Raw genomic sequence first — 26143 nt, forward strand, 5'->3', positions numbered from 1 at the left:
GCCAGCAGGTCAAGGGAGGTGATTCTCCCCCTTTACTGCACTCTGGTGAAACCCCACCTAGAGTACCACATACAGCTTTGGGGACACCAGCACAAGGAACACCTGGACTTCTCAGAGCAGAAGAGGACCATAAAAATGGCTGTAACACCTCTCCTAGTAGGAAAAGCTGAGAGAATGTTGAGATGTTCAACCTGGAGAAAAGAAGGCTGCAATGAGACCTTACTGCAGCTTTCCAGTATATATAAAGGGGCCATACTGGAAAGAGGAGAGAGATTTTTTACCAAGGCCCATTGTGACAGTAGAAGGGGCAACGGCTTTAAACTAAAAGAGGGTAAATTCATAATGGACATAGGGTAGAACTTTTTTTATGACGAGGGTGGTGGGGCACTGAACAGGGCTGCCCAAAGAAGTTGTGGATGACATCTCTGGAAATGTTCAAGGACAAGTTTGATGGGTTTTGAGCAACGTAAATGATGTCCCTGCCTATGGCAGGGAGGTTGGGCTAGATATTCTTTGAAGATCCCTTCTGACCCAAACCATTCTGTCATTCTGATTCTATAGAATTATTTAGGTTGGAAAAGTTCTTTAAGATTATTGAGTCCAACCTTTAACCTAGCACTGCCAAATCCACTACTAAACTGTGTACCAATGCTGAGTACAGTGCTGTGTTCCTAAGTGCCACATCAGTATGTCTTTTAAATACCTCCAGGGATAGTGACTCAACCACTTCCCTGTTCCAGTGCTTTCCAAACTATTCAGTGAATAAATTGTTTCTAATATCCTGTCTAAACCTCCCCTGGTGCAACATGAGGCCATTTCTTCTTGTCCTATTGCTTGTTATTTGGGAAAAGAGACCAATACCCACCTGGCTATAGCCTCCTTTCAGGTATTTGTAGAGAGCGATAAGGTCCCACCAAGCCTTCTCTTCTCCAAACTAAACAATGCCAGATCCTTCAGTTGTTCCTCATCAGACTTGTGCTCCAGACCCTTCACCAGCTTTGTTGCCCTTCTCTGAACCCTCTCCAGCAACTCTCATCTTTCTGCTAGTGAGGGGCCCAGGACTGAACACAGGATTCAGGGTGCCACCTCACCAGTGCTGAGTACAGGGTGATGATTCTAAGTACCCTTTCTTCCATCTGCTCTGCAGGTTTGGGCCTGTCATCATAATACAGTTTTGAAGGCATCGTTCTTATTTTGATTCTTGTGGAGTAAATCATCCCAAAGTTAATTTGCAAGAAGTCTTCTGCCTTCCCTGCAACACACAAAAAGAAATAAGCTCTGCAGCGTAGGGATGATTTGCTGCAATCTAGAAAAGGGATGGTAAATTAGCTTACTCCAAATGCTAACGATCAGCTGAGTCTTATGTATCCACTGAAATCTATAGTGGATTTGTATTTAGCAAAACCAGGTCTTCTGCCTGCTGTACATCCAGCACTCAGTCTGTAGTGTAGTTAAATGCCCATCTGCGTCACTTTAAATTATCGCAAAGGTCAGAGTGAAAAAAATTATGTAAGACAAATTATTTATATATTTTGCTTTTCTGGGCAGTTTTAACTGCTAGCAGAGACACTGTGAACCACTGAGTTAGAGAAACCTTTGATCTCACCTAGTATGGTCATACCAATGATTCTTGTGAACTACGGCCTTGATTTGGATTCTCTAGCATGTTTTGAGGAGCAGTGTTTGCTTAGTGCTTAGTGCTGAACATAGGCTTCGTGGTGCAAACCAGACATTCTTGAAGTCACTACATGTGAAGTGAAATGCATCCTGATATGATGCTGTTGTCCACGCATGACACACAGGATGACCAATGGAACAATAATTAATCCTACTTTATGAGAACAGGGAAACACATCTCCCCCATCGTTACTGGAGAACAATAGCACCATGTAGTGACATAAAGCGCATGGGATCACATCACAGTGATCTGCTGGTTGCCATGGTGACGGGAGTGGGCCCGCAAAGCCAGGCGCCTGGCTGCTGAATTGGAAGGGATAAGAAAAACACAGCCCACTTCCCATGCAAAATGAATTACAAGAACAAGCAAAGGAAGAAAAGAAAATTGTCAACCCTTAATCAAATGTTCTCTTATTTTTAGAAAGGGTTTTAATAAAATGGAGGCCATCTCCATTTATCTCTTGGGCTTCAGGGATCTGGCTAGTAATATCTCTGTATATACCGTGAAAATAAATGACACAGTTTGTGCAAGACAAATCACATGTAACAGAAATCTCATCTATGTGCAGTGGGCGATGACAATACCATATTCAACCCTGCTATTCGTTGTGCCTGCCTTAGGAAACAAAATCTGTAGGAATATGTTAAAATTGGTCTCACCAAACCAACTGTATTTAGCAGGCAAGCCTGACTTTATATTTTCCCTGCACCCTTTTAGTTTTCACCTAGAGGAAGTTAGTATATAACAGTTCTTTATTAACTTGCAAAGCTATTTTGCCTTTTACCCTTGCTTCAGCACTACAGATCAAAAGCAGCATGGTGGAAAGTGAAACGAATTTAAACATAGCTAATCGGTGACACATAAAAAACACTGTTAGTTCCTGTATCTGTCATTTTCAGGAGCTGCCTTATATTTCATTCTATTTACCAGTATTAAGCAAAACAGCGAGTTCAGTTGACCTAACAGCCTCCAATTAGTAGCAGCTAGGTTCTGAAAATGGTTTGGGCACCTGAAATTTAGGCAGTGTCTTCATTTTGCAGCGCACAGAGTGGACTCCGAACAGCCAGGTGAGGCCTCCAAGATCACATTAAAAATGCAGTTGGGTGAAGAAATGGTGAGCATCAAGCCATGCTTGACTGCACAGTTCCTGTGTCTGGGAGTGGGATCACTACAATTGAATTAGGCACACAAAGCTTAATAGGAAGAAAAAGGCAGGTAAGAAAGGGGTTTGCAATGCTAAGCAGAGGAAGCCTGTAAGATGCTTCAAAGCAGGAGTTACATCTGAAGGTTATGCATCCCTTTGCAGCCCTGCATTAGACACCCTTTGGAGGCTGGGTTTCTTGTGCTGCTCCCTGAGTCTTGATGTGCAAGTCATCCCTTTGGATGAGGACAGCTGGCTCACTGTTTTCTTCCAAATTACAGTATGCACCAGTAGCATGAGTCTGTAGCTCACAAGTTAGGATACTTGGTTGAAAGAAACAGAAAGTACTGAATTTTTAGCTTTTTATCTGCTTTTATATTTGGCAAAATAAACCAGAAACATTTCTAGGAACAGCACAAGATTAATTTACCACAGCCAGCTGTCACTGGTCTAAAGGGTAATATTCCTTTCTGGCTTACTCACTAAACTTTACAGCAATTTAGTTTCAGCAGGACAAGGGAAAGATTCCTTCTCAGTCCCAGAGTACCCTTTCCTATCAGTTGTTGCATAGCTTGTGCTCTTAGGAAACCCAGGATTGAGAAAGACACATACATTTGATCTCCTGCCTTCTGTATGAATACTCTGAAAGCTGGGCTGTGCTATGAGGAAGAAAGATAAAGCCATTCTTGCCCTTCTGTTTTTTTAAGAAAGAAAGCAGCTGCTGATTTTAAGAAATTTTTAAGAAAGAGCAGCTGCCAGTTCATGCTGTTGCTCCTGTGTTCCTGCCTTGAGCATGCTCTGAGACTCTACCAGATCAGGCTCTGACGGTATCTAAGAGGAGATGCCAGTTTTCTAGGCTCAGCTGGAAGGACTGACGTGGTTTCCAGGATGGTGTGTCTGCTTAGAACAGAGAGATTGAACACCAGGCAGCCTAAAGGTAAAGCTGCTGGTGTTAACGGGGTTCAACATCAGATAGGAGATGAGCAAGTACTTCCAAGACCTCAGTCATAACTTTAGGGTCTAAGTGTGTGAAAGCTTACATATTTTCTTGAGCGTGTGTTTTCCCTGCTGCTATTTTGCAGAACATTCCTGTGAATAACCTGGTTTTAAGACATGGATACTGCCCAGAATTTTACAGTCAAAACCTCTGCATTTTGTACTCTCCAGGCTGATTTGGGTGGCTCAAATTTTAAACATGGCTAAGGTTGATAAAAATGTGAGGAAGGAAATATTTCTGTGAGGGAGGTAAATTGAGTTTTTACATTTGTTACAAAACCACCAGTAGTACCTCCAAGGTTAAACAGAACTTCATGTTACATGCAGAACAGGTATTCAGCATTTCTGTTATGCCTGAAAATACCATGTTTGCCACTTCCTGCACTCCCCAAACTTGCACACTTATTGGAGAAAGGAATATTTTTCTGACAATATACAAGTCTGTTAATTAGCTCACAGTAATATTGTTTTAAAGTGGGTCCTCTGAAAAATTTAGCATCTAGGCTAACTAGCATTTATCTCAAGTAAATGATCTCAAGTCATGGTACAATATAGACTCTTGGAATTTTCATTGCTCAAATGAAGTGAAATTATCTTCACAATATATGTTCAAGACATTAGGATGTAATTTAGGTAAGTATTAATAATTATTTTGTTGAATTGTTATGACTAAATAGGCAGAGAGTTGGGTCAACTGTGTGAATAATTAAGTGGGCCAAGTGCAACATCAGAGGTAATATTTTCAATTGCCACCTTATCTGTACAGGTAATTAGCATGTGACAGTTGTATTGGTTGTAATGAATCAGTGTTACAAGGAGAAGGGGGTAAAAATAGCAGAAAATCTTCTCTACAAGTATCCTTGTCCCAGCTATTGGTATCGGTTAGTAGTCATTTCACTTTAATTAACTATTACTGTTGTGTGAAAAGTCTGTGACTATATGCTCATTTGAATATGAATATTTGAAAAGCTTTCGATGGCACTGTTACTTCAGGTTCCCTTCTGGAAGAGCTGAATGTGAACCAAAGAGAGGTCTTTCTTTAAAACTTAGGTAAAGTGGAACTCGGATCTATTGAGACATCACCTTCTATCTTTATGCATAGTTTTCAAATAAGGCTCTGAATTGCTATCACCACACTCATTATCAATAAGTGAAATGGCCTTTTTTAGTTAACATTTCAGTAGTAGTTTATTATTACTTCCTGACAAAATTACAGTAATACGGAAAACTGTCTTCCAGTTTTCTTTTTCCTTTTGTGGGGGTTTTAATTGCTAAGAAAGTCATAAATATAAAGACTGACAATCAAGCAACTTGAGGATTGAGAATGAGTATCAGTAATTTAAAAGCAAATTAATTTTGGAAGAACGTTATCAAAGGATTGTTTTGCAACATGCTCAGTCCTTTATTCCTAACATTTTATAATCAATCTCTTTCCCTCAAGGCAAAATTTCATGCTTCTGCAGGGGGATTTCTAGCATATTCTTGTCAGGATTTAGATGAAATAATTTCTGCAGTATCTCCAGGAATCCGATAAATTTTTCTGACCTGAAAGTACAAATTAAGCATTTCACTCAATAATCATTCCTAAGATCTTGTTTTCATGTTAGCAGTGGCAGTTCTAGTGAGAGGCAACCTTTTCACTCGTGGTGAAGCTTGCTAAATTCTTTGTGCCAGTTCTTGTCTGGAAATGAAAGGTGACACATTGCCTGAAATTTTTGCACTAATAAGAGGCAGTATTCATTATTGAAAGCTACATTTCTCTAGTAATTTCTTGCAAATCTCTAAGAAATAAACTCTTTTACCTTGTTGAAAAGCTACATTGTGATGAAAATATATAAACCTTCTGACATATGATTTAGACAATGAAAAAGAAAAGTCCTGGATACTCAGTGTGTCCGTAACGACATTGTGAGATGTCACTAATTTTTTTCCAGCCAGAGGACAGTTTAGATACCAGCTCTTTCAAGGGGATGGATAGGATATTAGGATTTGGCGGGTTTGGAAGGATATTAGGATTAGGCGGGTGAGAAGCAAAGCAATTCAGACTGAGGAGGGGATTGTTTTTCAGCGAGTTGTTGAGGATGTGCTTCACAACAGTCCCTCTTCCCATCGGTACCAGATGCCTGCTCCCTTCCTTCCCAGTTATGCAATTGGGGTGGAAGGGGTAAAAAGGAATAAAGCTCTTTAGTGCTCTTCTCAGCTTTCTATCTCTGACTTCAGTCTCCAAGCATGTATAATGGAAGAATTCCCATCTGCTCCTGCCCTGCTCCCACCTCTCTTATCTGCATGGCAGGAATGAAGATGCTCTTGGATGCTCCAGCTAAGTGTGCCACCTTCCATATTATCTTTTTTCCTTTCTGTGGCAAATCATATTTTCAAAGCCCTGTAAGCCCAAGTATGAGGACTGTTGCCCCCACTCCATTCAGCCCCCCATTCTGTGCAGTGTCAAGTCTCAGTCATCTAAGTTAAGATTCAGAGCAGTACACGCTGGTAGAGATATTAGCAAGACACTTTGAACACCCACTAGGCCTTGCCTGTGATATGGATATACCACGATCTTACCCACTGCTATGCGTTAGGTGCTATCCGTACCAGCTCTTCAGAGTTCCTACTGATCTTAACTTACTATGTTGATGGTGCAGCCCACTACTACACGGGTGGCTGGGAGAGGGCAAAGGAGAGCATCAAGTGCTCTCATCAAGTGCTTAATGGGAGTGATGCAAGCACCGGTGCTGCCCCATCAATGGTGTACTAAGAAGTCATCTTTCCCTAACCCACACCAACCCTGTTCTTGGGCAAACCAATTTCCAGTACACCAAAAGTATAAACAAGTTACAGAATTTGCTGCCAGTTCCAATAGCCTCCAGCTGAACTTGGTCTCGATAATGTCTGTACAGCAAATGAATTCCACTCAACCTCATAAGCAGCAGCTCTTACACAGCTTTACCACCAGATCTACTACTTTTCCTCTTCTAGCTGATATAGCCAAGCATAGAAAAAGCTGGTTTGGTTGGCATTGCCAACCTATAGTCAGAACTCTCCTAAATCTTGCACAACAGGTTTTTCTTTCGTAAGCAGGAAAAAAGCCTTAAATTCAAAATTAACTTGTTCTTTCTATTTTTTTTCCCATCAGTTTTTACTTCATTTACATAAAATGTGTATATACATCTGTCTGCCCATTGAGTTTTTTCCCAGAACTTTACAACGAAAATCTATGAAATGTGTCTCCCACCTTTATCAGGTTTTCAGTCTACCAGCCAAGGTGAAGAACAATAAGACCAAAAAGCATATGCAGGTAGTTTGTTCCCTGCAGCCCATCTCTTCCAATGTCAGTAGCTGAATTTTCAGATAGGTGTAATCCATCTGCCACCTGTTTTAAAGCCTCTGTACCATTTTACTTTGGCAGCAGAACCAGACACTGGAAAATATGTGAAGGAAGAGTGAAAGCAGAGGTACAAAAGAAGAGCAATGAGAAACATCCAATCATGCCTTCCATCCCAATACGTTATTCTAATAACCATGTTTTATCTTTAACCATGTTTTATTATCTTCAGGGACAAAGTGCTTCTGTTCATGCAGGATATAAAATAGGTATTGGTTTGTTTTTTTTTTTGTTAAGAATCTTGAAAGTTGTTCTCCTTTGATAGTAAATGAAGCTATCTACAAGTTTATCAGTCTTTTAAATTGGATTTTAGAGACTCTGAGCTGTTTAATATATTGAAGTTCGGTTTTAATAAAAACAATAATTTTTGGTTTGCTATAAATCTGACATATTCCAATTTAAATTATTTTCTAAACATTCTTTATACAAATATCTGTACTTACATACATTTGGAATATGGCATAAATGTCTAATCCAGCATTTTGAGGAAAGTCCATACTAAATTCAGGTGTAGAGTGCCAAAGATGATTTTGTGTGGAACAACCCAAATAAATACCAGTAAAATCTTTATGTCATAGTGTACCATTACGTATTTTGTTCTGAACTTATTTATAGGAACTATCTCAGATTTTGGCAAAATTTCTTAGGTTTTTAAATTGTGTTGTTTTTCATATGCCATCAGTCTCCCATATGCAGAGTCGTTTTTCCTTCCTTCTTGAGCCCAACTGTTCTGTGAAACCACTGCCTTCTTACTCAGAAGATTGGCTTCCTCTATGTGCTTACAGGGAAAAAGATGGTATTCCTGAGAGCTGTGCAGATCCTGGGGGGGAGGGGGACGGGGGTGGGCAGTCAGCTGTACTTTTTTCATAACTGGAACTTTTGAATCAAGATCCTTCCAATTCATAAGACTAAATGTTATGCATTAACAGGACAGGAATTTCAACAGTGTAAGCTGAAGGTAATGAGATCTGAATCTGTCCTAGTGTAAGAACTTTTGATATATTTGTATTGCTTTAATTCTGAAATGTTTTCCTTCAAAAATTTCCTATAGACTTAAGAAACTGCAATATCACAAAGCTGCTTATATTTTTTATTACATAATAAAAGCATAATAACCCTGGTAGAGATTGCTATCCTATATTCCCTGTTATAAGAGCCTGTTTTATATATAAACATATCAAAGTTAAATTTTTGGACTCAGATTCTCTAGGTGTCTACCAGAATAATTTGTTTTTGGTGAATGTTTCAGCTAATGTAGCTCAGCTATTTTTAAGGCTAAAATGGTGTGAAAAGACACTCTTGCATTCATATTCATTTTAATTCCACTTACCATGTCATCTCTGTAAAGTTAATAAAGGTTAAACTAGGACCAGTTTATAATAAATGTGTGCATGGCAGCTAAGAGCAGGGAGAGAATTTCTCCTCTCCTCTCGTCTTTCATCTGCTGCAGAAGGAAGTTAGGTTTTCCTCACTGTTAACATAGGAGACTATGTAAGGAGACTGCAGGAGTGCAAGAGTAATCAGGCAAAAAAAAAAAAAAAAAAAAAAAAAGCTCTGGGATTAAGGAGAGAATGGGAGTAGACACCAGGGAAATAGAAATCTGGGGGACTGGTTTTTACTCTTCACAGGTATGTCTGCAAAGCAGACAGCACCTTTCTACTGCTGTCAGTTTAGTCCTCTATGTTAAGCAACAGTGGATAATTCTGAATATGTAAAGTTTCCTGGTTTCCTATTGTGCAAAGATGAAAATCTGGTTTGGCTCCATGGCAGGAAACAGTAAAGTCTTATACTACAGGAGAGTTGAGTGTCTGCTACTGTAGACACTAATGGTCATACAGAACAGAAGCTCCAGAACCTGAGCATGTTGAAAGATCAGGTTGTTGCCTTTTTAGACTGAGGACAAGGAGGCCACATGAATTCCAGGCTTTTTAAAGTTTTAAATATTTGATTTTGTAGTGCTGACGTGCTTTAAGAAAATACATAGAATACCAGCTGCAAAGAAACAAAAGGTACAAACTAACACATAAGGAAAAATAATAATAATGAATTAATAAAATAATGCTTTCTCTGCTATGCAGCATCTATGTGTGAATAGATGGGATTTGTCCTGTGCCTAAGTATTAGTTGGATTAGGTTTTAAACATTGCAGGATTTGAAGCTGGATGCCGAGGTTACTGACACACAGTAAACAGTGTGTAGTAGCTCTGTGATGAGTACTCCATGATTGTACGTAAACATCATAGAGCAATGACAGGTGAAATATGAAAAACAGTGAAATGAAGTGAAAGCAATAGCTGTAAACAAAATATCTGCATTTATTAAAATGAATGAAAATGCACAGGCTTTGTTTTGGACTGGATCCTCAGTTGCCTCAGTTTTCTTAAAGCCATTTATGCTAGCTATTTCCAGCAGCTGGACAATCCAGCCCAAAATGGAAGTTTTCTTCCCAGTTCTTCCCATGAGTTTAGAGCCTCCTTGAGGTTTCTCCTGAAGGAGAAAGGAAGAAAGGGGAAATTATATTTGGTATGTGTTTACCAGGGAAATGAAGGGGGTGTTAACCCCACCTCATCACTATCACTGTTTGCACAGCCTGTGCTGCATGCACTCTGTCACCATGTGATCTACTTAAATCTGCATGATTGCAGAGTTTCTCCCTTTAGAGCAGGTCTCTGTCTGCTCCTGTACTGAATGCTGCACACAAAGTTTTTCAGGATACGATTTGCAGACTTGAGTCTTAAATCATACCACTTACTGTGAAATATAATTTTAAATGTAATAGCTTTGCAAAGTTTCCATGATTGCCTTAAAAAGACATCCCCTGGATTTTGCAGGATACTCTGCAGAGTAGCACTTGAGAGTCCTCAAGAGTACATCTGTAAACTACTCAGTCCATCTGAAAAGGGTGAAGATTTAGCAGCTGAACAGGGTGAAGTATTGCGTATTCTAGTGTGCTTTTTGAAATAAAGCTATGTAGCTGTGGGACACAAGATTTGATATTCAGAAAGAATTCATATCCATTATTAAGCCCTGATTCAGCAAAGTATTTAAGCATGTTCTATTATGCATCTATTAGCTTTTCATTTTTGCTGCTGCTTAAGAGTCCTACTGTGTCAGAAGCAGCAAGCCTAATGGAAAGGTAGAGATGCAGTTTTTATGGGTTTGCTCACATAAATCCTGTTTCATGATGTTAAATGAGTACAAATAGTAATTCTTGGTTTTAGCAAATTAGTGTCATAAGACTCCAACAGGGGTAAGAGTTCAAGACAGGTCATCTCTTTTTTTGCAGGTTTTGTTTGCAACTGCAATAGTTAGAAGCTTTTAAAAATAAAATAAATGTTTTTAAAAGCTGAAGTTTAGTCTGAACTGAGGCAGTCTAAAAAAAGGAATACAAGATTGCCAGTCTACTTTGAACAATCTTGATTTGATCCCTGGTTGCAATTCTCTTTTTCGAGCTACCATTTTGCCTCCTGTGATTCCAAATAGTCACTGCCAGCTAATCAAATACCTTAACCTTCAAATGCTCAACTTACTATGTAGGTGGTGTCACATTCTTTGAATGTATGATATTATCCTGTTTGTGTAGCTATAGGTCCTCTCCCTAGTGCTAGCAACTCCTAAGAATAAAGGCTTGAGTTGTGGAGGCTTGTTTTATGGACATTTGGGGCAATTATTTTATGTATTCTTTGAACAGATAAACTATTTCAGCTGTTTGCATGTTAGGAATTATTTGATCTGCCCTCAAGCAGGGTGATAAGAACAGTGGTAGGTAAAGTTAGGATTGCACTAGGACAGTGAAATTTAGGGGAACAGGGACTGTATGGGGTGTGTTGATACCACTCTCTTCACTATTTTTCTAACAAGGAACTAAATAATTTTATCCTTATCCACTCTGCTCATTTTATTCTGTGTTAATTATTTTCCAGTCTGGAGAAAAATGACCACCATGTATAGCTGGATGAGAAAGGAGGGGAATTGAAAAATAAAGAGTTTCTGAACATTTCTGTAGTCATATCCTTGGTTCCAGTCGAAAGAAGATTCGTGTCTGGTATATGGCTTGAGTGAAAGCTACAATTTCTCCACTGCAGTGCTGCCAGCAGTCGAGTAATTGTCCATGAGTTCAGGCACCTTCCACCATATTTTTGTCATTGTGAAAATGAATGCAGTCATCAGTAATTTATGATTCTTGTCAGATACTGTAAGTTAAGCGAAGTGCTCTTTCTCAAATGCAACAGAAGGGCTTGTTTCAGGCTACTGAAGACATCTGTTGTTTTTCCACTTGTATTCCACCTTTTTTAATTTTTTTCCCCCATTTTTAGGGAAGCAACGTAATGGAGGACCAGGATCTCTTGGAAATAGGAATCCTTAACTCTGGGCACAGACAGAGAATACTCCAAGCAATCCAGCTTCTCCCAAAGGTATAGTTTCTGTTATTATCCAAGTGAGGAATCTCACACCTACAGCTTTCACATTATTTTAAACACTTTTTCAAACAGAGATAAAGATAATGCTCTACTGCTTTTGTAGACATGATTTTGCATATGCAAATGTGGCATAAAGTAATGTCTTTGCATTAGACCCACTTTGTATAGGTGTAATTGGCAAACAAAGCAAAGGAGAGTAAAATCTGTAATCTGAAGTGATGGCTATTTAGAATTTATTTTATTTATTTTTAGCTTTTCAGTCTGTTTATAGACTGTCATTACGTATGTGCAAATAAGGCTGTCAATGATTTCCAGATTGTTTATCTTTACATAACAGTTGGCCTGGAAGTACTTTGCCCCTTAAGTATACTTTAAAGCCATGTATGAAACCTTATTTTCCTAATATCTGCCTTTCATGTAAGCTGTGGAGACTTCCTGCGGGCTTCATATTTGATTTGCTGCTGTGTACATGAATTTTGCTTCTTGGCTGTGGACAGAATGACATGCAGTCATTTTACCAATTATTTTTGGTGCTAGCTGATTTAAACTATAGATTTTAAAATCTGTGATAGAAAGGGATTGCTCTTATATTTTGTATGCCAAAATATATTAGTGGAGGCTTCTACTACCATTCTAAACAAGAGAGAGAGTGCACTAGCATGGTAACTTACTATTCGATTTTAGAAATCTGTATGAGGAGGATGAATTAGAAGTAGACCCCAGTAAGGGTCAGAAGTCTTCCATATGTGATGCAGATACTTGGTACAAAATACTAGGACTGGAATAAAACCTAGTGTAAAGTGCATGGAGTGTTCTGGGAGCAGCATATGTAGAATAATTGAGGTAAATAAAGATCAGTCCGCTTGCAATTTAGTACTAGCAGAGAATGAAGAGTTATTAAAGGACTTTTTAGTCTAGACAAGAGTTTGACATTGCTGGAAGAGGCTTTTTGATGCATCGGGGCTTACTGGATGAATCACTTGTAAAAGAGAACAAGAGCTTCTTTTGTATGGGAAAAATTAGAAGTTGGGAACAGTTTCTGTATCTGGATGTATTAGTCAAGCCATGTATACTACAACATGAGCCTGTTCACTGAAACATCAAAGATTATTAAAGGAAATAGTATTCCACATATAGTGTTAGACAAGTGAATTAAATGATACAAATACCAAGGTGTAGAAAAGTAGCATTTGATTACTTAAAATAGATATTTAAGATTTAACTATTATTTTTTCAGCAATGCTATCATTCAAACAAATTTTTGTAATCTTAATCCCTGCTCTTAGCTGATTATATATTTTTTCTGTTTTTCACACTTCTTACAGAGATCAGCTTTCTTGTATTCTTGTTGAAAGTTTTCAAAATTAATGAGTCGATTGTTAGTATATGATAATTTTAGTGCTCTCTGCACTAAGTAACCCATGTTTATGAAGACATAGTTAATGCTGTCTGCTTTTGGAAAGTATTATAGTGCTGAGACCAGATTCTGTCATAAAACTCCAAACTGAGGTCTTTTTAAAATATGCTTAATGTGAGAAAGGAGGACAGAGTCAAGATCTAAAGATATTCTGGAAACCGAGAACAAGATGGTTATGCAGTTACTTGGAAGAATTAACATCTTTTGAACCAAAGATAATTGACAGAATGTCTTGAAGCATGGACTGAATGATGGGAGAGGTAGATTTTAACAGCTTCCCTGTTGAGCTAAAAAAAAACAGTCCTTAAGGACCATGTTTTTAGTGTCTTTGATGCAAGAATGTTACACCAAAACACAGTCAAACACTGAAGCTGTGCATCACATTTCTTCACTTAAGTGACTCAGCAATACAAGAGAGCTTAGATAGTAAAAATATAATTTCCAATTCAAAACTGAGTTCTTTCGAAGGCACAGCTGTCAGAATAGCCATGGGGCCCCAAAACTGGGATCATGCTAAGTTTTATCTGATGTAATCCATCCTTGCTGCATTCATTAACAGCATGCTAAAGGTTCTAAAAAAAATCACATTCTGCAAGGAACTTTGATATATTTCAGTATATCTGTTTGTTTGTTGATAAGTTCATCTCTGTCATCATGCATTCAAAATAGTGCATGCCATCTAAATATTTTAAGATCTCAAGCCATAATTGAAGCTTCACTAATTTGAATCTCATTAGATAAAAAATTCTTTTAGTTTGTTTGTTTTGAACGTGTACCTCTTTTCTGTTTCTCATTTAATTTAAATCTTGATGACTCCTTGTGTTTTAGTACTTAATGACATTGCTGATGATGATATTTTTAGATTTACTATTAATGTTTCATGTCTTGTGATACTTTCTAACTCAAATTTTGAGGTAGAAGTTAAATGCTTTAAAAACCATCTGAAACAGGACTTACTTAAAGCCATATACGCAGGCAGTATTGAATAAGTTTAGAGGGTAAAAATCAAGCAAAAAATCTATTGTCAAGGTTTTAAAATACTCCTTTTTTAGAGCTCTTTTTGTTATTCTCATCAATATTCATCTCTGCAGTCTGAAAATGCAACAGGCATTTAGTGGCTGAAAAGAAAGACTGTCTTATTAATCATAATTGCTGGCTTCCTAAGTAGTGATGAATTTCTATACTTCAAACACCAGTAGCCTGTTTAGGAACCACCTTCTAGAGCTTAAAGTGGTTTTAAATGAGAAAAAGAAAAACCCACATAACTCTTCAAATATAGATGACTTAGTTATTGTAGTGTTTAACCAGTATAAAAAGGTATGATTACCCAGATTTCTCAAAATATTTTTCCCTGCTCATTCTGTATTTGGTATGGTTGTAACAGGTAGAGTTGAAATCTTTCAGTTAGATTTCTGATTTTCAAAATACCTTTTATTTTTGTTGGATTAGAGCTAGTAGCCCAAAGTTTCCTCTCACACTAATATAAGTTATTCAAGTTTCACATTAATAATAACTAGAGCACTTTATGGCTTATTATTATTAGATAAGGTTATGACACTCCAGTAGAACTCTGATTTGTAGAGTTAATTCTTGAAATGGAAATATTTTATACCTGACATCAGTCTTAGAGCAAATTTCATAGTGGAGTTTGATACCGCATTTAATATTTCTTCTTTTAAAAAGAATGAAATCTATAAATATTTGGAGGATGATTTAGAGGTAGAAGATTTTAGGTAGAGACCATGTCCAAGTAGATACTGAAGCTGCAAGTACAGGATTTGAGAAAAATAAAACTGGGAAATAAACCGCTTGCAGGATATGCTTATTTGACTAAGCAAATAGTAGCAGTCATGGGAAACTAAAGAGAATTCTCAGGTTATTTCAGCATCCCAAACCTATGTGCAAGCAACTTCTCAATGGGTTCCTCAAAAGCTAAAACTGTTTTTGAAAATAATTATCCTAGCTTATCTGAGAACTCAGATAAGAAAAAGGATTGTTTTTGTGTGGGATGCTCAGTGTATGGCTCCTTCTCCCAGTGTGTAATGGGAACACATTCTCTCGTTTGACAGATGGAAGAAAGATGTTAGCTGAAAGCAGCTTTCTCCTGGCTACAGAGTTATTCTTAAAGTATGCAGCTTATTCCTTCCTGTACAGAATGGTCTCAGCACAAAGCAAGTTTGGAAATCTTGTAGCAGGCAGCCAGCCTCTTTCCTGGGTGCCTTGCAGAACCAGACAAGAAGTACGATATCAAAGGCTATGAGCACATGCTCTCTGTGAGTAGTTGATGGCTTGGCTTCACGAGCGAAGATTTGGGAAGGGCTTTAACCTTGCTTACTACAAGCATGATGACCAAGGGCAAGTGGGATACGCAAATTGAAAAAAGGGTGCTTAGGCAATCAGGGAGTGTCCAACCAGGACTGTCATCTGAGCTATTTTGAGCTACCCATGCGCTGGTCCACCCGCATGCAAGGTTGGATCTGCACCTACTCATGCACCTTGTCACCTACCGTTTCGACCCTCGCCTGTCCAAACAAGTGAGAGTAAGCCCTTCCAGCCTGTGCAGTGGATTTTTAATGAGCAGTAAAGCTATGCTTCGAAAAAAAAATGCTGCATCTATTACTCATATGTAACATTCTTTTGTGCAAGCATAGTAAGTCTGTCATTTAGGAAAAAAGAACTACTGTGCATGTGCACATTAACTATGCTGTGTATGTAACAGAAAAAGACCACATCATATGTTTGAACTGCTATATTGCTATTGGCTTTGACATCCCAGAGTTTAGCAAACTGATTTAATCCTGGCCATTAATTCTCTTCCATTTAGCACAGCTAAAAAGTAGATCATTACAATTTCCATTCCTAAAGACAGTGTCCAAACTAGGAGATGCTGCAAGTAGTGTCATAACATTTATGACCCTTTCTGGCCATGACTCCTTGCTTCTGGTCTTCTGGAAGAGAAGATGAAAAACATGATTCAAAGAAAGTGCTTTCTACTCTGATGTTTTTCCTCTTATAATGCCTCTGAGAGTTTCTTTCCCAGCCAGAAATAGGAAGAGCTCCAGCTCTATGCACTAAAGTACCAATAAATATCCACAGGACTGCTCTTGGAAATTATACTCATAGAAACTCATAAGATCAAAGGCCATAGATTTCTCCTGTTCCACAAATTCCAGATTTAGGTCCTCTTAAGATTAATATGCAACAGCAAGGTCCTAAACTGTTGTGTACATCATCCTCAGTAGCGCTAAATGAGACTGATCTTCCCTTGTCCCAGACTTCGTGTCTGATGAAGAGCTAGGAGGTCTTTTCAGTCTTCTGTATGTGGACCTGTCTGAATTTGCCATTGGGGCAGGATCCTGAATTAGGCAGCACTGTGAAATGAACATGCCTGTACCCTTTTTATAGTAAGTTCCACGGGAAGATGGAAGGCTGTCTGTTAGCCAAAAGAAAAGTCAAACATTAATAGAACACAGTCTTGAATAGTTATTTTTTTAAACATATGTCAAGGTAGACAGAATAGAAAACCAAATGTTTATGTACAGCTTTTCCTCACACACTGGATCTTTGCAAGCAGGTCCCTGTTTTCACTCAGTGCCTTTCTCAACAGCTGCAAATGCAGTCTTCTCAGGTCCTTAGGGAGTTGTCCCCATCCCCAGTGAGAGGTGTCTCTCTGCTCCTGACTGCAGGCTCAATTTCTGCACAGGCCCAGCTCTATGTCGTAGCCCTGTGCCATCCACAGCCTTTGGTCTTTAGAAAAATCACTCTTGCAAGCCTTTACTTTCACCCCTCCAGAGGGGTCAACAACAATTCCAACAACATGAGTTGTTAACTGATTGTAAAGTACGTAATGCATGCTAGATATCTCATAAAAACAGGAGAAAAAAGAGCTGATGCTTCCTCCATTGCAATCAGCTAGAATTACTGAGATTTGTAGTTGATAGTTTCATAAAAGTTCCCAAAAGTGCATATGTGATTACTCTGAAGTTCTTTTTGTTTGGCTACCCTTCAGAGACGAAACCTCAGGTACCTTCTATCCTAATGATAAATACTGTATAGATATAGCAGTGATGCACCTGTAAAAAGTCCGATGTACACCCAGTCTCTTGTAAAGGATTTCTCAACCCACTAGGATGCTACTTGACATCACTATTTTATTATGAGAAACAGCTCTTTTTGACTTCTGCTTTCTATTAATTTCAAGGAAGCAATACCAGTGGTAGATCAGTATGACCTAGGAAAGAAATCTATGGTTTGTGTCTTCTTCCATGCTTTGTTTATATAATATTTTCTTAAATATTTTCTTTTCACTCTAAATCCTATGGGCTTTATTTCTAGCCTTTTCCCTAGTCTGCACGCTAAAATCATCTGCAGTGAAACAGCTAACACTGATGCTGTTCTTTAACAACTGGATGAGCAAGTAGTACTGTCTGCAGAAGAACAATACTGCCCCATTTTATGAGCAGTTAATATTTGAAAGGCTTTCATGGCTTGAACCTTAAAGGTTTTATATTCCTCTGAGTCAAGCAGTATGCACATAACTGCTTAGATGTTTGACACCAGGGGTGCATGTGTTGTAGCTGGTGTGAAATGACTGAAATAGAATACATGGAAATACAGTCAGTAGATAGGAGGAGTTTCTTCTTTCAGAAACAGAAATCAGTCAGCACATGGTATCAGCAAGGAGGTATACAGGGTGTACATGACCTGTGAAAGGACTCTAAGATCATGGTGTAGTATAGAAAAAAAATATAAACAGTCCAAGAGCCATGACCTGTTAATTAGGACTGGGATAAGATGCAGCTAAACTAGAGCTCTAATAAAGAAAGGGGGCAGCGCTTTCAGGCAGATATTTCCAAGTGGTTTTTTTTTTAAAGCTACATAACATTTTATAAGAAAGGCAGATGCTATTAATGATACTGTCACATCTAGATAACTGATCTGTCTGTCAATAAATATTTGAAAGGCAAACATTCAGCCAGCTATGAGTGACAGTTAATAAGCTGGTTGTTGTTATTGACAGAACAGAACTTTCCATTCAAGAGGACAGATACTGAAAGTTTATTGATATTCATGCATTAGACACATATTAGAAAATCTGTTTTAGATAAGAAAGTGGTTCTTGGTTCATGACAAAACAAAATACTGCTTTTGTGCGGAAACGGCTAGCAAATATTCTAGTTCTGAGGTTTACTTTCTGCAGTAGGAGCAGCAGTAGGGGCCTGTCCTGCCAGGGCAGGTGCGCTGGGAGCAGAGAGGGGACAGTGAGCAGACAGGGAGCACTGGCAGAGGGGCAGGGATGGTAGTAGTGACCATGAACAGCCACGTCCCAGGGCAAATCCGTAGGGATGAGGATGGGACAAGGTCGATTCAGGAGGGTGAGGATCAGCAAGGTGTATGGCAGGGCACAGATGTACCTATGGCATAGCTTGGGTGAATGTCAGGGATGTGGACCAGAGCTCAGATGCTGCTCTTGGAGAAGGTGGGCTGGCTCCAACCAGGCTTCTCACTGCTTTTTCTCACCTGGGTCTGATCCAAGGCTATGCAGTGGCACTATCCCCTGTGTGGCCTTGAACACAGGCAGCCAAATCCCTGGACAGGAAGAAAGAAAATGTTTGCAGAGCCTGCTGCTTCCCAGTGTATTTTCATGTAGGCTTTTGAGTGACCCAGTGACAATTTTGTCTATTGACACCAAATCCAGAGAATGAAATTGTCACATACATTTCAGTTGTTCTCAGCCTCTTGCTTATTGGATTGTTCACCTGTGTTTGCTTGCCTGCAGCCTTTTGCAACACACCGTAGTAGAGTGATATCTATTTTAACAACCCTTTTGATCACCAGTGGGAATTGAGAATTCAAGAAACTTCCCAGGCTGTTTGGTTTTCATAGAGGCTGATGGGTTACCAGCATTATGGACCAGACTGCATGAGGGTTCTCAACCAGCAGGTCAAAAAAAAAACCACCAAAACCAGAAAACCCCCAACTTGTTAAAATCAGTATTTATTAAACATGCAGATCAAATAGTAATTAAAAAAAAGATTTAATATGCATAACATGCCCCATCTGGTTATGTTGAAAATTGTTTCAAAGGTGCTTCACTTTTCTTTGTTACAGAAAGGAAACAAAAATACCTTATATGTGTCAAAAGTCACGTGTTCCCTGTACATCTTTATGTCTTCTCTTGTATTAGATTTTTCTTCCTCAAGTGTCAGTTTTTTAAGAATACCTTTTTTTCAAATCTTGAAATAAGCTCCCCAGGAGCCAGAGTTCCTGGAATCCTCCAATGTTTTTGCAGTCTGCTAGATCGTCGGTCTAAGATTTGAAGTCTGAATGACAGTAAAAGAAGAATTTGCCATGCTTTTGACATCTAAGAATTTAATTATAAATTAGGATGAAACTAAATTCCAAAATGTCAAGTTCAACAGCAAAACTGAACTCTGAATTTCTAATGACTCCCATGTTAAAGAAGTGACCTGAAAGGCTGATACCAATTGTTAATTTATGTGATTTCTTGTCTCTCTTTTACGATTTAAGATAACGATTTCACTACATCATTTAAATATTTCTATTAATATTTTATATCCAACATCTGTAACAAAGACCAAAGAGTAAACTGTCATATCCGTGATGCAGTCTGCCTGCATCACTCTTCTCTGATACTACAGGAAACTAAGATCAAGATCATGACATGCTGGCTTTCTGCATTTAAACAGATAGATTGATGAACACTACCGTGGCTTTCAGATGCAGATATTAAATTTTTTTCTCTGCTTTGAATTCAAATTGTATTTCAAATAAACTGTGGGAAATAAGTTGGTTCAGGCAAGATATTAAGATCAGAATTCTCTCCTTGTTAAATTACTTCGTCACTCACTTCAAACTTAAGCTCAAAGCATTATGTTTCTGTCACACTTCCCTTTTTTCTTAGAAAGTAGGAATGTACATAAGCAGGCAGAAATGGGATACTGTCTTTCACCATGCAGTGTCACCCTTGCATAGCCAGGAGAACCTATGCAAAACACAAGGTTTCTAAACCTCTAAAGCTTCTTAGCAGTTTACCATTTCAGTGTATCATCATGTTAGCAATAGTTACACTTCTATAGAAAGATGATATGCATATAATACTGTAGAAAATTGAGGCTATTGCTCATTTTCTTTCTACTTTGTTCTACCTCTGACACTATGGCAAATTCTTTTAAAATTCATTAAAAATATGGCATAACAAGCTGCACAGGTAGAGGCTTTATATGTTTTTATCTTTAATGGCTAGCTTGAAATCTTGACTTGTGTCACTGAGAGGCAATTGTGAAAGAAGAAATGCAGCTTTTTGCTTCCTAGTAGCTCAACAATCTTCAGAAAAATAAGAGGCAGTGGTATTTCTTTGTTATGAAAACAAGATTTATGTGATTATGCTTCCTGTGACTGTGTTGCTATATAAATGCATGTGGTGTGCTTCTGTGTGTGTCATTCTCTCAGTTCCATTCCAGTAATACTTGGTTTGATTGTCCAGTCTCAGGCAACTTTACAGACAGAGAGAGCTATCTAAAATATGTTAAATTCCCAGAAGTTCCATGAAAAATTGACCAGGTAGAGGAAAGTCTTTTTTTAAACCTCCCCTGAGGGTGGAAAAATACAGCGTGTCTTCAACCATTATAAAATATTCGATAACCTAGTAGGAGAGGTAAGTTAACAATAATATAACCAAAGCAGAATGTTTCATTTGCAGTGTGATACCAAAAGACCCATTCCTCAGAATTATTTCTTATGAAATCTTAGGTGCAAATCTGACATTTTTATGAAGTCAGGATATTAATAATTTCTCTTTCACCTTTTTGCCTTCTCTCACTTGTGTATTCTATGATATCCACTAAGAACTGAACTCCAGCTCCAGTCTTGGTATAGTCTGATTTAAAAGGCAAGCCACTATAAGTTAAAGATACAGTAAAAACTAAGGTTTTTTAGTGCTTTTGCTCACAAAATTGTTTCACACTGTACTAATCATTAAAAAAATGCTGATCCAAGAATAAGGTAACTCTGTGAGGAAACTAATAGACATAAACTGCTGTTCTGAAAGATGTTTAATGAATATCATCAGTAATTCTTCCTCATTCTTGGTTTTCAGATGAAGCAGATTGGTCATGATGGCTACAACCCCGCCTCTGTAGCAGAATGGCTGGATTCCATTGAACTGGGTGACTATACCAAATCCTTTCTAATTAATGGCTATACATCGATGGACCTTGTGAAAAAAATCTGGGATATTGAATTAATTAACGTAAGTTGGTCAACTTATAGCAGTAATAGTTCCTCCTAAATACATTATAATGCTTTTCTTACTTATCAAAGAGAAAGCACTAAAGCAAATTGCACTACAAATACTGCCATCAAGTACTGTTAATGATTATAGCTTTCGTTCCTATACCTGAGTTGACTGTACCCGCTGCTTCCATTTGCTTTACCATTGTCTTTCGCATGGTATTCAGTCAGCATGGTTGTGTCTGCCTTCAGGATGCTGAATGACATTTAAAAATATATTTTGGTAGTTTATAGCTACCAAGCATAAGCCTTTGCTTTTAGAGTGCCTAGCAACAGTGCTTCCTGTAAAGATGCTTAGAGTTTAATTTTTCCACATGCTCTGGCTAAATTAAACATAAAATAAGGAAACCTTAAACATAGCAAATAAGTTATGCTAAAGGAAAAAATAATTTATTTAATTATCACTTTTGCTTGAAACTTTATTTACATGAGTCAGTTAAATTAGATACCCACAGATGGGCAACCATGAACTTTAATTTGGACTGCACTGCAGAGTAATTGAAATGAGATGAAGCTTATACAGTGGAGACATTGACAGTACAGCTTTGCCAATGAAATTTTCATGTAAGTTATGTGACTGAAACTGAGTTTTATTCCTTTTATAAAAGATGTGATTATAGCTTTGAATTCACTGTGGCTTTTGAAATCAACTGTATTGTCAGTTTATCTGAACTTTAGCACAATCTCAGCATGGAAAAAAAAAAAACCCAAGATCATATTTTAGTGGCTCTTCAAATACAAAAGACTGTGCTCTTCCTTCCAATATAGAAGATACTGCATCTCTGCCTCTAATTAGTGCCTAACTCAGAACAGTCAAAGAACTACCAATAACCATAGGCAATCAAGAATAAGGCCAAGCAGCTGTGAAGCCATGTTTCAACATAGTAACTGGTGCATGAGCCACAAGCAGATACAGCCCAAGACCAGCATCTAAAGAAAAGGAATAAAAAAAAAAATTGAAAAAAAGAGGTATTTGATTAACTGAAAGACAAAACCATTGCATGTTAGAATTTTTTTCTTGCTATCACATTACAGTTAATGTTAACTAGCACAAAAATGTAGCGTAAGAGTACGGACCAAACTTTCTAACATGTTATGGCTGTTGCATTCAATGTATGTTGTAGGTGTATAAATGAAGCCAGGGTATGATTGATGCTATTATGGGTGTTTGCTGCTAAGCTGTTTATAACTATGATTCTTTTTTGTATATGTGGCTTTAATTTTAATAAGAACTGGGGACCCTTTGTTCCAGAAGATAATATAGATTAACAGCCAGCACTGAGTTCAAGGAAGTGGATGACTCTGCTCTTAATTTTGCATTCCAAACATTTTGCCATAATCAGTTTGGAAACAAATTACCCTTTAGCTCCCCCAAGTGGATCATTAAAACCTCATTAAAGGCTTGCGGTTTGATTCCAAACTTGCTTAAAATGATGAAAAAGGAAGTACCTGCCCTGAAGTTAATATGAATACACTCCTGTAAAATTATTATAAACCAGACCAGTATATATCCCTCTAATTTTAAAGGTTAACATCATGTTCTGTTTGAGGGCCTGTCATTCTTGGGCAAACACTCCCTTTTGCTATGGGCTGCAAGAAACAGCTGTTAAACTGTTGTTTAAGTATTTGTATAGATGCAGATACCGACAGAGATAAATATTTCTCCCACCTGATATGATATTAAATTGTGTTGTTCAGGAGCATAGTAAATAAAACAGCTCTACATTCTCAAAAATTCAGGTTTAGTCCAGTCAGTATATATTTGATTCCCACCAATCAGTAGTAGCTAACTGTAATGATAGGGTGTTCACTAAGAAAATCTGTTGTTACTGCTAATTTTCTGTTTCAATTGAGGGGAATCTTTCAGAAATAGACAAGAAATTGGTTTGGAGCATTGTGCAGTCTGGCAGAACAAGATACTTATCTCTGACCAGCAGGCCTGCTGTCTGAAATTGAATTCAAAGGTCTCACTTCCCATTCAGGCAATGGCAAACAAGAGCTTATAACATAAAGATTTTCATAAAGGATTGTATAAAGGTCAAAGCCACTAGCTCTGGAATAGGATTCCTGATATGATAGGTTAGAATCCAGGCACTTGAAAAATTAGAGAAAAAAGAGAGTCAACATCCTGAAAATAACTGAGTACCATTGGTTTGGTGGCTTTTGGTGCTCAAGCTGTAGATGGAGCAAGAAACTTCATCAGCACTTATGCTACATAAGTGATAAAAATGTATCGAGGACTACAGATACAATAATTTCTTAATTTTAGCCATCACTTTAAACAGTTGCAGCTCCTGAATTTGACATAAACCCCATTTTTTCTTTGGTGTTATGAATCCCTTAGTTCATACTTGGGAAGCTATTGGGAAGTCCTCCATGGGTTCTGGAGGTGTAGAAACAGATTTGAACATGGAGATAATATCATCTGTTAGGTAAACTAGCATAGTTGAAAGAACAGAGGAGAGAATGGGACATTTAATTTTTCACAAGCCCTTCTTTACATCTTAAAAAGAGAATAAAAAGTGTTTATTACTTTTTTTCTACACTTCTTGTGATCATGAATTCACTTGTCTGTGAATGAAGTTCATTAAGTTTTAGTTCCTAGAGTTTTGAATATTGCAACCCCATGCAATGCTACAGGCTTGGGGAAGAGTGGCTGGAAAGATGCCTGGCAAAAAAAAACAGACCTGGAAGTGCCACTCAACAGGCAGCTGAATATCAGCCAGTTTGTGCCCAGGTAGCCAAGAAGACCAAGAGTATCCTAGCTTGTATCAGACATAGCATGGCCAGCAGGACCAGGGCAGTGATCACCTCCCTGTACTCAGTACTGGTGAGGCTATACCTCAAGTACTGTGCTCAGTTCCAGCCCCTCACTACAAGAAAGACGCTGAGATGCTGGAGTCCAAAAAACGGCAACAAAGCAGGTAAAGGGTTCAGAGACCAAGTCCTATGAGGAGGAAGGAACTGGGGTTGTTTAGCTTAGAGGGAAGCTCAGGGGATATCTTATCACTCTCTACAACTACTTGAAAGAAGGTTGTAGTGAGGAAAGTGGTAGTCTCTTCTCCCAAGGAACAAGTGGTAGGGTAAGTGGAAACAGACTCAAGTTGCGCCAGGGGAGCTTTAGATTGGATATTAGGAAAAGTTTCCTCACCAAAAAAGGTTGTCAAGCATTGGAACAAGCTACCCAGAGAAGTGGTTGAGCCACCATCCCTGGAGGTATGTAAGACATGTAGTCATGACATTTAGAGCTTTGTTTAGTGGTGGCCTTGGCAGCATTAGTTTTACGGTTGGACTTGATGATCTTAAGGTTTTTTTCAACCTAAATGATTCTATGATTCTGTGATTAAAGTTAACCTTTGTGAGTTACCCCTTATTCCCATAGGATGCTGGAATGATCAGAGCTTTGAATCTTGTTATCTTCCTAAAAATAACAGTTCTTGCTCTATTTCCAACATTGTCTTATCATCCTTGGAATTTACCATCCAGGCAAGCACATTTAAAAAAAAAAATCTGAGAGGAGAATGCCAAGTATATGAGAGAGGTACAAAGTCTGAGACACCAGTGGTAAAGGCCATTTTTGCTCACCTTCTCTAGTCCTCCAGTTTCCTCACTGGCGTTAAGACACAACTCTAATATGCAGCTTCCTGCAATTTATTGCAAGTTAATGTCTGCTCTAACTCAAGTGCTGGTTTCTTTCAGGCTTTTATATAATACATATGTAGTGTGTGTGGTTCTTCAAGCACAATCAAGCAGCAAACACTTAAAACATTTAAATCAGAAGAATAATTTTAAAAGTTATTCATTTGTGGTTTTTGTGAGCTCCCTCCAGCATTCTGTTCTTTTTCAACAAGCCAGACTTTGAAATTTAGAATCTGTTTCACTAATTTACTTGTCATTTAGATCAAGAGTTTTCCCAGATCCAATTGCTTCATTATTTTCTCAGGTATGTGCTTCCTGGGAAGCATTGTTCTAATTTCCTCATCATGGGATTGGAAGTATTCAGAATGCCTTCTCCCCGCAGTGCCTTTCCCAACACTTCTGTGTTTTTCTCCCAGGTTTCTTGGCTCATTACAGAGATCAGGTTCTGTACCCAGATTCAGTTAGAATTTATTTGATGCTGTAGCTACGTGAATCTTTTCTGAACTTTTCATCTGCTGAAAAAAGCCCGCTATGTTCTGAAATCCCCTAACCCATCTAAACAGTGCACCTGTGCTTTACAGTATAAATGCTCTTCAACATGACTAATCATATTATTCTTGTCTGTTATTCTGGATTACTTACGTAACCCTCCCCCTCAGGGAGTCACTCTCTTCAGGGAACTTTTACCAAAGAGATTCTTCAGGCAAGATATAAACAGCTTAAAAGCACAAAGCAAGTTATTTATCGTCTAACACACACAATGCATTTTAGGACTAACGAACTAGGCATTAAATCAGCCCCACCAAATGAGTCACTAAGTCTAATAGGCAAGTAATCATCACTCAGGTAGGGGAGGGCTGGCCTCTGTTGCTCCCTGGAACAGGCTTATCTATCATGTTGCTGAGTTGCTGTCTCCTGATTATCCTTTTTTACCTCAGGATTTTATACCTTTTCATGTGAGTGGTGTTATACTTGAACCCTTGAGGTGCAAGTTTCCCCTGTCCTAACAATCTTATTATGTCTGCAACTTTACCTTGCATGCTTCAGCCTGTGCACTCCCTCAGAGCTCCTTCTCACTCCCTAGCAATTTTCTCAGGAGAAAACAGAACGGTTGCAGAACTGTGCTGTAGTGAAAGTAGGCCTTGAATCACAGCTA

The 26143-nt window shown here is 38.3% G+C and overlaps 1 protein-coding gene across 5 annotated transcripts in view; it reads left to right on the forward strand.

Annotated features, from left to right (window-relative positions):
* The window catches only part of LOC133281118 (ankyrin repeat and sterile alpha motif domain-containing protein 1B-like), a 305927-nt gene that overhangs the window by 248105 nt on the left and 31679 nt on the right, over positions 1-26143 (forward strand). For all 5 annotated transcript variants that reach the window (XR_009747384.1, XM_061476333.1, XM_061476329.1 and 2 more), the window contains 2 exons: positions 11514-11612; positions 21155-21307. Coding sequence is in view for 4 of the 5 variants with exons in the window: in XM_061476333.1 (XP_061332317.1) it covers positions 11514-11612; positions 21155-21307 (252 nt within the window). In the remaining variant the exon portion in view is untranslated. The remainder of the gene's footprint in view (positions 1-11513; positions 11613-21154; positions 21308-26143) is intronic.

The sequence above is a fragment of the Pezoporus flaviventris genome, unplaced genomic scaffold (genome assembly GCF_033815535.1).
Source record: "Pezoporus flaviventris isolate CSIRO_AGI_PZ_B2104156 unplaced genomic scaffold, CSIRO_AGI_Pfla_v1 ptg000096l, whole genome shotgun sequence".
NCBI classification, from domain to species: domain Eukaryota; kingdom Metazoa; phylum Chordata; class Aves; order Psittaciformes; family Psittacidae; genus Pezoporus; species Pezoporus flaviventris.